Here is a 15,391-nt window from a genome sequence, read left to right as displayed (position 1 = left end):
CCTGCAGGGAGTACAGGAGGAGAGGACTGTGTGTGCGGGTCACTGTTAGTATCACCTGTATACCTGCAGGGAGTACAGGAGGAGAGGACTGTGTGCGGGTCACTGTTAGTATCACCTGTATACCTGCAGGGAGTACAGGAGGAGAGGACTGTGTGTGCGGATCACTGTTAGTATCACCTGTATACCTGCAGGGAGTACAGGAGGAGAGGACTGTGTGCGGGTCACTGTTAGTATCACCTGTATACCTGCAGGGAGTACAGGAGGAGAGGACTGTGTGTGCGGGTCACTGTTAGTATCACCTGTATACCTGCAGGGAGTACAGGAGGAGAGGACTGTGTGTGCCGATCACTGTTAGTATCACCTGTATACCTGCAGGGAGTACAGGAGGAGAGGACTGTGTGTGCGGGTCACTGTTATTATCACCTGTATACCTGCAGGGAGTACAGGAGGAGAGGACTGTGTGTGCGGGTCACTGTTAGTATCACCTGTATACCTGCAGGGAGTACAGGAGGAGAGGACTGTGTGTGCGGATCACTGTTAGTATCACCTGTATACCTGCAGGGAGTACAGGAGGAGAGGACTGTGTGTGCGGATCACTGTTAGTATCACCTGTATACCCGCAGGGAGTACAGGAGGAGAGGACTGTGTGTGCGGATCACTGTTAGTATCCCTGTATACCTGCAGGGAGTACAGGAGGAGAGGACTGTGCGGGTCACTGTTAGTATCACCTGTATACCTGCAGGGAGTACAGGAGGAGAGGACTGTGTGTGCGGATCACTGTTAGTATCACCTGTATACCTGCAGGGAGTACAGGAGGAGAGGACTGTGTGTGCGGGTCACTGTTAGTATCACCTGTATACCTGCAGGGAGTACAGGAGGAGAGGACTGTGTGTGCGGGTCACTGTTAGTATCACCTGTATACCTGCAGGGAGTACAGGAGGAGAGGACTGTGTGTGCGGATCACTGTTAGTATCACCTGTATACCTGCAGGGAGTACAGGAGGAGAGGACTGTGTGTGCGGGTCACTGTTAGTATCACCTGTATACCTGCAGGGAGTACAGGAGGAGAGGACTGTGTGTGCGGGTCACTGTTAGTATCACCTGTATACCTGCAGGGAGTACAGGAGGAGAGGACTGTGTGTGCGGGTCACTGTTAGTATCACCTGTATACCTGCAGGGAGTACAGGAGGAGAGGACTGTGTGTGCGGATCACTGTTAGTATCACCTGTATACCTGCAGGGAGTACAGGAGGAGAGGACTGTGTGTGCGGGTCACTGTTAGTATCACCTGTATACCTGCAGGGAGTACAGGAGGAGAGGACTGTGTGTGCGGGTCACTGTTAGTATCACCTGTATACCTGCAGGGAGTACAGGAGGAGAGGACTGTGTGCGGGTCACTGTTAGTATCACCTGTATACCTGCAGGGAGTACAGGAGGAGAGGACTGTGTGTGCGGATCACTGTTAGTATCACCTGTATACCTGCAGGGAGTACAGGAGGAGAGGACTGTGTGCGGGTCACTGTTAGTATCACCTGTATACCTGCAGGGAGTACAGGAGGAGAGGACTGTGTGTGCGGATCACTGTTAGTATCACCTGTATACCTGCAGGGAGTACAGGAGGAGAGGACTGTGTGTGCGGATCACTGTTAGTATCACCTGTATACCTGCAGGGAGTACAGGAGGACAGGACTGTGTGTGCGGGTCACTGTTAGTATCACCTGTATACCTGCAGGGAGTACAGGAGGAGAGGACTGTGTGTGCGGGTCACTGTTAGTATCACCTGTATACCTGCAGGGAGTACAGGAGGAGAGGACTGTGTGTGCGGGTCACTGTTAGTATCACCTGTATACCTGCAGGGAGTACAGGAGGAGAGGACTGTGTGTGCGGGTCACTGTTAGTATCACCTGTATACCTGCAGGGAGTACAGGAGGAGAGGACTGTGTGTGCGGGTCACTGTTAGTATCACCTGTATACCTGCAGGGAGTACAGGAGGAGAGGACTGTGTGTGCGGGTCACTGTTAGTATCACCTGTATACCTGCAGGGAGTACAGGAGGAGAGGACTGTGTGTGCGGGTCAGTGTTAGCGCCCCTTATGGCCCCTGCAGGGGATTGGTTGCTCCGTCCTCGGCACCATTTCTCCAGTGTTATGAGGTGACTCCGTTGGTGGCACGTTACCTGGAATGAGGATGTGATAGTTGTGCGTGCCGTGAATCATGTAATTAGCAGCCTGTGCCTCACTACTGGGCAGTGCCAGCCTCCGCATCCTCGCATTCCGGGTCATCACCTCCGTTCACACACTGTCAGAGCTGCGATCCTACCATGGAGCCAACCCCGGACAGGAGACGCAGCGACGCCAGCGGTGTCCGGCAGGTCAGATGGGAAATGTCTGCTTTCTGGAGAACCTCCACATTTCATATGGTTCACGAGTTTCTGTACTGAAGCCTTTCCAACAGGAGGCCGGTGTGAGCCCAGACTAAGCCTGTGGGGGCCACGCCGTCCGTCAGGGCTGTCTTGTGGAAACAAGTGGGAACAGACCCTCAGTTATGGGAATTATGGTGTAGGTGTCAGTCCAGACCATCGGCAGGACAGCAAAGCCGCAGGCTAAGGTAGAATTACATGGGGGCCTGGAAATGGTTTTTATTGTTATATTTTGGCTTTTTATTGTTTCTATTTGGTTGTGTTCTGTATTATTCATCTCCTGTTACAGATTCTGAATATTAGTGTCGAGTCGTGCGGACTTGTTGATCGTTTTGGTTTTCCTGATTCCTTCTTTATTACTTTCTTTCCTTTGTTAATCGGTTGGATTATTTATACATTTTTTTTTCTGCCTGTTGAAATGCAAAGCCTCTGTGGTCCCCGGCCTAAGACCGATCGTGAGTTACTTATACTGTTGCAGGTGTAAGGATTGGAGATTACCTGTCATCAGAACAAAAGAGGGTAGATTGTAGTTGTATTTTATTCCCGCTGTTCCCCTGATGATTACATAGTTTTTCTTTTTAATCCTTTACACAGTTCGACAGATGGGTTTCCTTTTATTTAGTGCTACTTTGTGTAATTTTTACTGAGTAGGCGTGGCTCGCAGGATATTCTGGGGCATGACTTATGGATGCTCTGGGGGCGTGACTGTCAGGATGCTCTGGGGGCGTGGCTCACATGATGCGCAGGGGCGGGGGTGCTCTGCGTCGACGATCGCGGGGTGCTCTGGGGTATGGCTTGTAGAGTGCTCTGGGGGCGTGACTGTCAGGATGCTCTGGGGGCGTGACTGTCAGGATGCTCTGAGGCGTGGCTCACATGATGCTCTGGGGCGTGACTTGCGGGGGTGCTCTGGGGCATGGCTCGTGGGGTGCTCTTGGTCATCGATCGCGGGGTCCTCTCGGGCATGGCTTGTAGAGTGCTCTGGGATGTGAGTTATGGATGCTCTGGGGCATGGTTCGTGGGGGTGCGGCTCACATGATGCTCTGGGGCGTGACTTATGGATGCTCTGGGGGCGTGGCTGTCAGGATGCCCTAGGGCATGGCTCACATGATGCTCTGGGCGTGACTTACAGGATGCTCTGGGGCGGGGGTGCTCTGGGTCGTCGATCGCGGGGTGCTCTGGGGCATGGCTTGTAGAGTGCTCTGGGATGTGAGTTATGGATGCTCTGAGGCATGGTTCGTGGGGGTGCTCTGGGGTGTGGCTCACATGATCTGAAGCGTGACTTATGGATGCTCTGGGGGCGTGGCTGTCAGGATGCTCTAGGGCATGGTTCACATGATGCTCTGGGCATGGTTTGCAGGATGCTCTGGGGCGTGGCTCACTTGATGCTCTGGGCGTGACTTGCAGGATGCTCTGGGGCGGGGGTGATCTGGGGCATGGCTCGCGGGGTGTTCTGGGGCATGGCTTGTAGAGTGCTCTGGGATGAGAGTTATGGATGCTCTGGGGCATGGTTCGTTGGGGGTGCTCTGGGGTGTGGCTCACATGATGCTCTGGGGCGTGACTTAATGGATGCTCAGGGGGCGTGACTGACAGGATGCCCTAGGGCATGGCTCACATGATGCTCTGGGCGTGGTTTGCAGGATGCTCTGGGGCGTGGCTCACATGCTCTGGGTGTGGTTTGCAGGATGCTCTGGGGCGTGGCTCACATCATGCTCTTGGCGTGACTTGCAGGATGCTCTGGGGCGTGGCTCACATCATGCTCTTGGCGTGACTTGCAGGATGCTCTGGGGCGTGGCTCGTGGGGTGCTCTGGGTCGTTGATCGCGGGGTGCTCTGGGCATGGCTTGTAGAGTGCTCTGGGACGTGAGTTATGGATGCTCTGGGGCATGGCTCGTGGGGGTGCTCTGGGGTGTGGCTCACATGATGCTCTGGGGCGTCACTTATTGATGCTCTGGGGCATGGCTCGTGGGGGTGCTCTGGGGTGTGGCTCACATGATGCTCTGGGGCGTCACTTATTGATGCTCTGGGGCATGGCTCGTGGGGGTGCTCTGGGGTGTGGCTCACATGATGCTCTGGGCGTGACTTGCAGGATGCTCTGGGGCGGGGGTGATCTGGGGCATGGCTCGTGGGGTGCTCTGGGTCGTCAATCGCGGGGGTGCTCGGGGGCGTGGCTTGTAGGGTGCGCTGGGGAGTGTCTTTATGTTGTGCATAATTACACTGTGAGTCACGTCCTCTTGATAATGGCCATATGATTGGCAGTAAATATACAGGCTCGTATCTCTGGGACAGATTGGCTAATCAAACATCATTATACTTAGTGAGAGCAGCGGGTATGAGACAGGAGGAAAAACTTTCCACGTCTCACCTGGTTTCGGGAGGCTCGCTCTGTGAACCCAATCATTAGTGTCCATGGGACGTCGCTGTGTACGGGCGTACATGTATGTAGCCTGCTATTATTCACACACGTGACATTCACCGGCCGAGTGCGGAGCGACCGCTGCAGCTTCATCTACACCCACGAGGCCGATGAGTCCTGATCACTCGCCCGGTGAATGTCCGATGTGTGAGACGGACAGGAAAGGCGGGAGATGCTGGGGGACCGCAGATGTGTTTTAGAGTTTTTTTTTCTTCTTATAGTTACTGTTATTATTACTATTATAATTTATTAATTATTATGATTACTAATTATTATTATTATTAATACTTATTATTGCTAATTATTATTACTATTTATTTTTAGTATTACTGATTGGTTTTCCTATTATTATCATTACTATTATAGTGATATTATCGCCATGTGCTGCTCTTATTATTGTAATGATCTTTTCTTAGTTTTTTTAGTCCTCCTCCTTCGCCCTCTCACCCTGCGCGTCTTGTCTTACAGATCGCCTTCTCTCAGCACAGTAACTTTATGGACCTTGTACAGTTCTTTGTCACGTTTTTCAGGTAGGACTCCGCATGTGCTTTATGTAATTACAGCATTGAAGCGGCCGGCCCAAAGGATTGAAGGACAACAAAAACCCCACATTTGGCTTTTTAAACGAAAAAAATAATTATATATATATATATATATATATATATATATATATATATATATATATATATATATATATATATATATAACATGATGGATCTTAAAAGGAGAAGGGCGGCCTTAAGGGGTTAATAGTGCAACAAAACTTTACTGTAAAGTGTCTAATTGGTTGAATGTAGTATGTTTTTTAGTGTTTTGCTGCCACCTGGTGGTTGCACATACACATTGCACTGACTGACACTGGTTTCTTTTGCAGTTGTTTCCTCTCCCTGCTCCTGGTGGCCGCTGTAGTCTGGAAAATTAAACAGAGCTGTTGGGCTTCAAGGAGAAGAGAGGTGAGAAGCATCATTGTCAGGAGGCTCCACAATATGATGTCAGATTGGTGTTTGGTCCGTACAGACGGGTAGAGATGGGGTCTCTCCAGGCTCGGCTGCTGGGGCCGCTCACTACTTCAGTTTCCCTCAGTCCTGCAGCATCCCATGCATTTATCTACAATGTCGTACTATATTTTTTTTAGGGCAGTATCAAAAATACAGCACGCAGAAGGGATTAACCCTTTCCAGATTCCCTTGCCCTTTACAGACCTCCCCAGATAACAGCACCATCCCTCTGTGCCGTCACCAGACCTCCCCAGATAACAGCACCATCCCTCTGTGCCATCACCAGACCTCCCCAGATAACAGCACCATCCCTCTGTGCCATCACCAGACCTCCCCAGATAACAGCACCATCCCTCTGTGCCGTCACCAGACCTCCCAGATAACAGCACCGTCCCTCTGTGCCATCACCAGACCTCCCCAGATAACAGCACCGTCCCTCTGTGCCATCACCAGACCTCCCCAGATAACAGCACCATCCCTCTGTGCCATCACCAGACCTCCCCAGATAACAGTACCATCCCTCTGTGCCATCACCAGACCTCCCCAAATAACAGTACCATCCCTCTGTGCCATCACCAGACCTCCCCAGATAACAGTACCATCCCTCTGTGCCATCACCAGACCTCCCCAGATAACAGTACCATCCCTCTGTGCCATCACCAGACCTCCCCAGATAACAGTACCATCCCTCTGTGCCATCACCAAACCTCCCCAGATAACAGTACCATCCCTCTGTGCCATCACCAGACCTCCCCAGATAACAGCACCATCCCTCTGTGCCATCACCAGACCTCCCCAGATAACAGTACCATCCCTCTGTGCCATCACCAGACCTCCCCAAATAACAGTACCATCCCTCTGTGCCATCACCAGACCTCCCCAGATAACAGTACCATCCCTCTGTGCCATCACCAGACCTCCCCAGATAACAGTACCATCCCTCTGTGCCATCACCAGACCTCCCCAGATAACAGTACCATCCCTCTGTGACATCACCAAACCTCCCCAGATAACAGTACCATCCCTCTGTGCCATCACCAGACCTCCCCAGATAACAGCACCATCCCTCTGTGCCGTCACCAGACCTCCCCAGATAACAGTACCATCCCTCTGTGCCATCACCAGACCTCCCCAGATAACAGCACCATCCCTCTGTGCCATCACCAGACCTCCCCAGATAACAGTACCATCCCTCTGTGCTACCACCAGACCTCCCCAGATAACAGCACCATCCCTCTGTGCCATCACCAGACCTCCCCAGATAACAGTACCATCCCTCTGTGCCATCACCAGACCTCCCCAAATAACAGTACCATCCCTCTGTGCCGTCACCAGAGCTCCCCAGATAACAGTACCATCCCTCTGTGCCGTCACCAGACCTCCCCAGATAACAGCACCATCCCTCTGTGCCATCACCAGACCTCCCCAGATAACAGCACCATCCCTCTGTGTCATCACCAGACCTCCCCAGATAACAGCACCATCCCTCTGTGCCATCACCAGACCTCCCCAGATAACAGCACCATCCCTCTGTGTCATCACCAGACCTCCCCAGATAACAGTACCATCCCTCTGTGCCATCACCAGACCTCCCCAGATAACAGTACCATCCCTCTGTGTCATCACCAGACCTCCCCAGATAACAGCACCATCCCTCTGTGCCATCACCAGACCTCCCCAGATAACAGCACCATCCCTCTGTGACATCACTAGACCTCCCCAGATAACAGTACCATCCCTCTGTGCCATCACCAGACCTCCCCAGATAACAGTACCATCCCTCTGTGCCGTCACCAGACCTCCCCAGATAACAGTACCATCCCTCTGTGCCATCACCAGACCTCCCCAGATAACAGCACCATCCCTCTGTGCCATCACCAGACCTCCCAGATAACAGCACCATCCCTCTGTGTCATCACCAGACCTCCCCAGATAACAGCACCATCCCTCTGTGCCATCACCAGACCTCCCCAGATAACAGCACCATCCCTCTGTGACATCACCAGACCTCCCCAGATAACAGTACCATCCCTCTGTGCCATCACCAGACCTCCCCAGATAACAGTAACATCCCTCTGTGCCATCACCAGACCTCCCCAGATAACAGTACCATCCCTCTGTGACCTCACCAGACCTCCCCAGATAACAGTACCATCCCTCTGTGACCTCACCAGACCTCCCAGATAACAGTACCATCCCTCTGTGCCATCACCAGACCTCCCCAGATAACAGTACCATCCCTCTGTGCCATCACCAGACCTCCCCAGATAACAGTACCATCCCTCTGTGCCATCACCAGACCTCCCCAGATAACAGCACCATCCCTCTGTGCCATCACCAGACCTCCCCAGATAACAGTACCATCCCTCTGTGCCATCACCAGACCTCCCCAGATAACAGTACCATCCCTCTGTGCCATCACCAGACCTCCCCAGATAACAGTACCATCCCTCTGTGCCATCACCAGACCTCCCCAGATAACAGTACCATCCCTCTGTGCCATCACCAGACCTCCCCAGATAACAGCACCATCCCTCTGTGCCATCACCAGACCTCCCCAGATAACAGTACCATCCCTCTGTGCCATCACCAGACCTCCCCAGATAACAGCACCATCCCTCTGTGCCATCACCAGACCTCCCCAGATAACAGTACCATCCCTCTGTGCCATCACCAGACCTCCCCAAATAACAGTACCATCCCTCTGTGCCGTCACCAGAGCTCCCCAGATAACAGTACCATCCCTCTGTGCCGTCACCAGACCTCCCCAGATAACAGCACCATCCCTCTGTGCCGTCACCAGACCTCCCCAGATAACAGCACCATCCCTCTGTGTCATCACCAGACCTCCCCAGATAACAGCACCATCCCTCTGTGCCATCACCAGACCTCCCCAGATAACAGCACCATCCCTCTGTGTCATCACCAGACCTCCCCAGATAACAGTACCATCCCTCTGTGTCATCACCAGACCTCCCCAGATAACAGTACCATCCCTCTGTGTCATCACCAGACCTCCCCAGATAACAGTACCATCCCTCTGTGCCATCACCAGACCTCCCCAGATAACAGTACCATCCCTCTGTGCCATCACCAGACCTCCCCAGATAACAGTACCATCCCTCTGTGTCATCACCAGACCTCCCCAGATAACAGCACCATCCCTCTGTGCCATCACCAGACCTCCCCAGATAACAGCACCATCCCTCTGTGACATCACTAGACCTCCCCAGATAACAGTACCATCCCTCTGTGCCATCACCAGACCTCCCCAGATAACAGTACCATCCCTCTGTGCCGTCACCAGACCTCCCCAGATAACAGTACCATCCCTCTGTGCCATCACCAGACCTCCCCAGATAACAGCACCATCCCTCTGTGCCATCACCAGACCTCCCAGATAACAGCACCATCCCTCTGTGTCATCACCAGACCTCCCCAGATAACAGCACCATCCCTCTGTGCCATCACCAGACCTCCCCAGATAACAGCACCATCCCTCTGTGACATCACCAGACCTCCCCAGATAACAGTACCATCCCTCTGTGCCATCACCAGACCTCCCCAGATAACAGTAACATCCCTCTGTGCCATCACCAGACCTCCCCAGATAACAGTACCATCCCTCTGTGACCTCACCAGACCTCCCCAGATAACAGTACCATCCCTCTGTGACCTCACCAGACCTCCCAGATAACAGTACCATCCCTCTGTGCCATCACCAGACCTCCCCAGATAACAGTACCATCCCTCTGTGCCATCACCAGACCTCCCCAGATAACAGTACCATCCCTCTGTGCCATCACCAGACCTCCCCAGATAACAGTACCATCCCTCTGTGCCATCACCAGACCTCCCCAGATAACAGCACCATCCCTCTGTGCCATCACCAGACCTCCCCAGATAACAGTACCATCCCTCTGTGCCATCACCAGACCTCCCCAGATAACAGTACCATCCCTCTGTGCCATCACCAGACCTCCCCAGATAACAGCACCATCCCTCTGTGCCATCACCAGACCTCCCCAGATAACAGTACCATCCCTCTGTGCCATCACCAGACCTCCCCAGATAACAGTACCATCCCTCTGTGCCATCACCAGACCTCCCCAGATAACAGTACCATCCCTCTGTGCCATCACCAGACCTCCCCAGATAACAGTACCATCCCTCTGTGCCATCACCAGACCTCCCCAGATAACAGCACCATCCCTCTGTGCCATCACCAGACCTCCCCAGATAACAGCACCATCCCTCTGTGCCATCACCAGACCTCCCCAGATAACAGTACCATCCCTCTGTGCCATCACCAGACCTCCCCAGATAACAGCACCATCCCTCTGTGCCATCACCAGACCTCCCCAAATAACAGTACCATCCCTCTGTGCCATCACCAGACCTCCCCAGATAACAGTACCATCCCTCTGTGCCATCACCAGACCTCCCCAGATAACAGTACCATCCCTCTGTGCCATCACCAGACCTCCCCAGATAACAGTACCATCCCTCTGTGCCATCACCAGACCTCCCCAGATAACAGTACCATCCCTCTGTGCCATCACCAGACCTCCCCAGATAACAGTACCATCCCTCTGTGCCATCACCAGACCTCCCCAGATAACAGTACCATCCCTCTGTGCCATCACCAGACCTCCCCAGATAACAGTACCATCCCTCTGTGCCATCACCAGACCTCCCCAGATAACAGTACCATCCCTCTGTGACATCACCAGACCTCCCCAGATAACAGTACCATCCCTCTGTGCCATCACCAGACCTCCCCAGATAACAGTACCATCCCTCTGTGCCATCACCAGACCTCCCCAGATAACAGTACCATCCCTCTGTGTCATCACCAGACCTCCCCAGATAACAGCACCATCCCTCTGTGCCATCACCAGACCTCCCCAGATAACAGCACCATCCCTCTGTGACATCACTAGACCTCCCCAGATAACAGTACCATCCCTCTGTGCCATCACCAGACCTCCCCAGATAACAGTACCATCCCTCTGTGCCGTCACCAGACCTCCCCAGATAACAGTACCATCCCTCTGTGCCATCACCAGACCTCCCCAGATAACAGCACCATCCCTCTGTGCCATCACCAGACCTCCCCAGATAACAGTACCATCCCTCTGTGCCATCACCAGACCTCCCCAGATAACAGTACCATCCCTCTGTGCCATCACCAGACCTCCCCAGATAACAGTACCATCCCTCTGTGCCATCACCAGACCTCCCCAGATAACAGTACCATCCCTCTGTGCCATCACCAGACCTCCCCAGATAACAGTACCATCCCTCTGTGCCATCACCAGACCTCCCCAGATAACAGTACCATCCCTCTGTGCCATCACCAGACCTCCCCAGATAACAGTACCATCCCTCTGTGCCATCACCAGACCTCCCCAGATAACAGTACCATCCCTCTGTGCCATCACCAGACCTCCCCTTTGTGCCTCTCTGCGCTCCTCCAAGCCCCTTGCTCCCTGTGACCCCTCTCCCACTTCTGTCCCTTTAACAGCATGTCCTTTGGCAGCCATTGTTGTTTTTCGTCAAGCCCTCTTTTGATATCCACGGCCAGCAGAGATTTATGTGGAGGTTCTTTTTCCTTTTCAGCACCTTTTATGGCCGCTGTATTTAGTTAGAGCCAGGTTTAATAATGTTTTCCCATTTCTTTACTATAACTCACCATAACAAGAAGTGACTTAATTGCATCTCTTAACGACTTACAAATGTTTTGCCGACTTAATTATCAATAAATAATTCATTGTTTCGCTACCAGACCAGTAAAAAAAACAAGTCCTGGTCCGGCCAGACGCAGGGCCGGCATGAATTATACATGGAGCAGCGAGCGATCAATACGTCTCTAAATGTGCAGCACCCGGGCCTAATACAGCATCGCCGAGTGTTTGTGTGTCTGGTGTGGATGTGGGGGCTGCAGGGTACAAAGCTAAGCGAGTGTCATTGCTGCTCAGGGACCAGGAGGATGGGACCGTCCACACACTCTCCTTTTACCCTCCAGTGGCCGCTGCAGGACAGTGGCAGCAGCTGCACCCACTACTTGTCTGCAGAGGGTGCCATTTTGGTTTATCTGCATAGGAATTCAATCGTTAAAATATATTTTAACTTACTTTGAGTCCGTTCCATTAAAAGAAGCTGTGAGGATGTGTTTTTTTTACATACAATAAATAATATTGCGGATGGTCCCCCTGGCTTGTCCTTTCTACCCTTTTACCCCCAGCTTCTTTCCCTCTTCCTCATGGCCTGTCCCCTCTTCCCCTTTTTTTCCCAAGGCCTTTTCTTTCTTTGCCTTTCCCCCGACATGTCCCTTTTTTGCCTTTCCCCCTGGTCTGTCCCTTCTTTGCCTTTCCCCCTGGTCTGTCCCTTCTTTGCCTTTCCCCCTGGTCTGTCCCTTCTTTGCCTTTCCCCCTGGTCTGTCCCTTCTTTGCCTTTCCCCCTGGTCTGTCCCTTCTTTGCCTTTCCCCCTGGTCTGTCCCTTCTTTGCCTTTCCCCCTGGTATGTCCCTTCTTTGCCTTTCCCCCTGGTATGTCCCTTCTTTGCCTTTCCCCCTGGTCTGTCCCTTCTTTGCCTTTCACCCCGGCCTGTCCCTTCCTCCCCTCTACCCCTTTGCCTGTCCCTTCCTTTCTTTTACCCCCTGGCCTGTCCCTTCCTCCACTTTACCCTCCAGCCTGTCCCTCCTCCTCCCTCTGCATATCTCTTTTCCCCTTTCTCCCCAGGCTATCTTTTCTTCCCCGTTACCCCTATTCTGTCACTTCTTCCCCTTGTCCCCGGTTGTTCCCCTCTGCCTCTGTCCTGTCCCTTTCTCCTTCCTTGTCCTCCCAATGGCCTGTTCCTTTTTCCCCTTTGGCATATCTTGTTTTTTTCTTCCCCTTTCCCCAACCTGTCCCCTGTACCTTTTTCTCCTCCAATTTCCTTTCCGCTCTTCCCCTTTTTCCTCCCGATGGCCTGTCCCTCCTTCCCGTTTCTCTTCCCGATGGCCTTAAACTTCTTCCCTTTTTTTTCCCTCTGGCCTGTCCTTTCTACCTCTTCCCCCTCCCGCCCTGTCCCTTCTTCCCCTTTCTACCTCCAGGCCTGGCCATTCTTCTACTTTCTCCCTCCTGGCCTGTCCCTTCTTCCTTTTCCCTCCCTTCCGTCCTATACCTTTCTTTTCTCCTCCAGCCTGCCCCTTCTTCCTTTTCCCTCCAACGGACCGTGCCCTCTTCCCTTTTCTCCCCGCAGCCTGTCCTTTGTTCCTTCTTCTCCGTGGCCTGTCCCTTTCTCCCCCTCTCCATGGCCTGTCCTTGCTTTTTCCTCATCCAGACCTTTCCCTTCTTCCTCTTTCACCCTCCCTGCGTGTCCCTGCTTCATCTGTCCCCTCCCGGTTTGTCCCTTTTTCCTCCATCAAGCCTGTCCTTTCCTCCCCTTCGTCCTTCCGGCCTGTCCCTTCTTCCCTCTCCTCCCCTTCGTGCTTCCGGCCTGTCCCTTCTTCCCCTTCCTCCTTCTGGCCTGTCCCTTCCTCCCTTCCTCCCCTTCCTCCTTCTGGCCTGTCCCTTCTTCCCCTTCCTCCCCTTCCTCCTTCTGGCCTGTCCCTTCTTCCCTTTCCTCCTTCAGGCCTTTCCTTTATTCCCCTTCCTCCTTCTGGCCTGTCCCTTTTCCCCTTCCTCTTTCTGGCCTGTCCCTTCTTCCCCTTCCTCCTTCAGGCCTTTCCTTTATTCCCCTTCTTCCTTCTGGCCTGTCCCTTCTTCCCCTTCCTCCTTCTGGCCTGTCCCTTTGTCCACTTCCGTCCCTTCTTCCCCTTCCTCCTTCTGGCCTGTTGCTTCTTCCCCTTCCTCCCCTTCCTGCTTCCCGCCTGTCCCTTCTTCCCCTTCCTCCCCTTCCTCATTCTGGCCTGTCCCTTCTTCCCTTTCCTCCTTCCTGCTTTCCATTCTTCCCTTTCCCCCTCCAGGCTGTCCCCTTTCCCCCTCCAGGCTGTCCCCTTTCCCCCTCCAGGCTGTCCCCTTTCCCCCTCCAGCCTGTCCCCTTTCCCCCTCCAGCCTGTCCCCTTTCCCCCTCCAGGCTGTCCCCTTTCCCCCTCCAGGCTGTCCCCTTTCCCCCTCCAGCCTGTCCCCTTTCCCCCTCCAGGCTGTCCCCTTTCCCCCTCCAGGCTGTCCCCTTTCCCCCTCCAGCCTGTCCCCTTTCCCCCTCCAGCCTGTCCCCTTTCCCCCTCCAGCCTGTCCCCTTTCCCCCTCCAGCCTGTCCCCTTTCCCCCTCCAGCCTGTCCCCTTTCCCCCTCCAGCCTGTCCCTTTCCCCCCTCTGGTAGTCGGCCTCTGTGGGGGTATTTCCTTCGTGCTGTAACATTGACAGATGACTCCAGTGATGTTTGACCTTGAAAATAATTCTATGAAATCCTTTCTATTTTTTTTCTGCAATTTCCATGTAACATTTCTGAGCCTTTCCTCCCTGGATGGAGCATAGTGTTCGCTGTTTGCAGCTGCCTCTTATCGTGTGACTCTGACTGCAGAGGTTGCGGGCAGGAGCTGGTGCCCCCCAGAGAGACCCCCGAGCCTCGCACTGTGTGCTCTCCCCTGTGTGCGGATAATCAGCTCACAAGCCTGTGCACATCTTCCCAGGGCCGCATTTATGCCGGTGCTGGCGCGGCTCACGACCCGGTGGTGGCGGCTTACAAATGCCGCATGTTGCCAGCAGCAAAGTCAAGACATTTAGCAAGTTACAGAGTAAAATGTCACTTGTGCTGAGTGTCCCGCTGGCACAGCAGAGGCGGCTCACAATGGAGGGGATTACTGGAGATCAGCGGCGTCGCCGGGTCCTCGTTACACCTCGGCACAGAGTATTACATGGTGATGCAGAGTAGAAATAATTCCTCCTGTATTGTGGTCCACCTCCATCATCTGCTGCCATTCTGGCCATATAGAAGCACTAAAAGTCCCAGAGTGCATAATTAGAGAAGTTAAATCTTTTGGTTTCATAAAAAGTGCATACTTCTGCTCTCTCCATCATGCTTTACACTGCAGCTTAGCTTGCTTTGGTTTGCAAGCATAGTGGAAAATCAGAACATAGAGATGCCTCTTATTACAGCGACGATGGAAGGATTGTAAGTAGAATCTGCTTCTTGTCAGACAAACTTCTGTTTGGCCCATCCCTCATGCTTTACACTGCGGCACTACCTGTTTTTATTTGGCGTTGCGTATAATCACAAGCTCAGCAGGAAATCGGTGTAAGCGTTTCCATTTCCCCGCTTGAGCTCATGTATCTTCAGGCTGCTTAGTCTGCAGCGTCTTTCTTCGGTGCACGGGTCTCGCACCAGCCACTTGAAGAAAAAAAAATTAAAATACAGACCTCTTGAGACTGCATGTTCCCTGGTGACCACTAGATGGCAGTGTTGCACCATGACCAGCAGGTGGAGGGACGGCACTGGCGCCGGGGGACAAGCTGCACTTTGGCATTAGTGTCTCGGTGCTTTTATTAATAGGCATGTGTATATGTAAGTGAGAGTTTAGAGAAAGCTGTGGGGTGCGTGTCCGTGACCGCTCGGCATGGCGCTCAAGAGGCGGCGTGATA

General features: G+C 53.2%; 1 protein-coding gene across 1 annotated transcript in view; it reads left to right on the top strand.

The window, feature by feature from the left end:
• Positions 1-15,391, top strand: part of ATRN (attractin) — a 145,936-nt gene that overhangs the window by 111,840 nt on the left and 18,705 nt on the right. The window contains exons 25-26 of the mRNA XM_073586755.1: positions 5,297-5,358; positions 5,703-5,781. Of these exons, the coding sequence (XP_073442856.1) occupies positions 5,297-5,358; positions 5,703-5,781 (141 nt within the window). The remainder of the gene's footprint in view (positions 1-5,296; positions 5,359-5,702; positions 5,782-15,391) is intronic.

Source organism: Dendrobates tinctorius, unplaced genomic scaffold, assembly GCF_039654945.1.
Source record: "Dendrobates tinctorius isolate UK_male_01 unplaced genomic scaffold, ASM3965494v1 ptg000095l, whole genome shotgun sequence".
In the NCBI taxonomy this organism is placed as follows: domain Eukaryota; kingdom Metazoa; phylum Chordata; class Amphibia; order Anura; family Dendrobatidae; genus Dendrobates; species Dendrobates tinctorius.
This window is presented reverse-complemented; position numbering and strand designations above follow the sequence as displayed.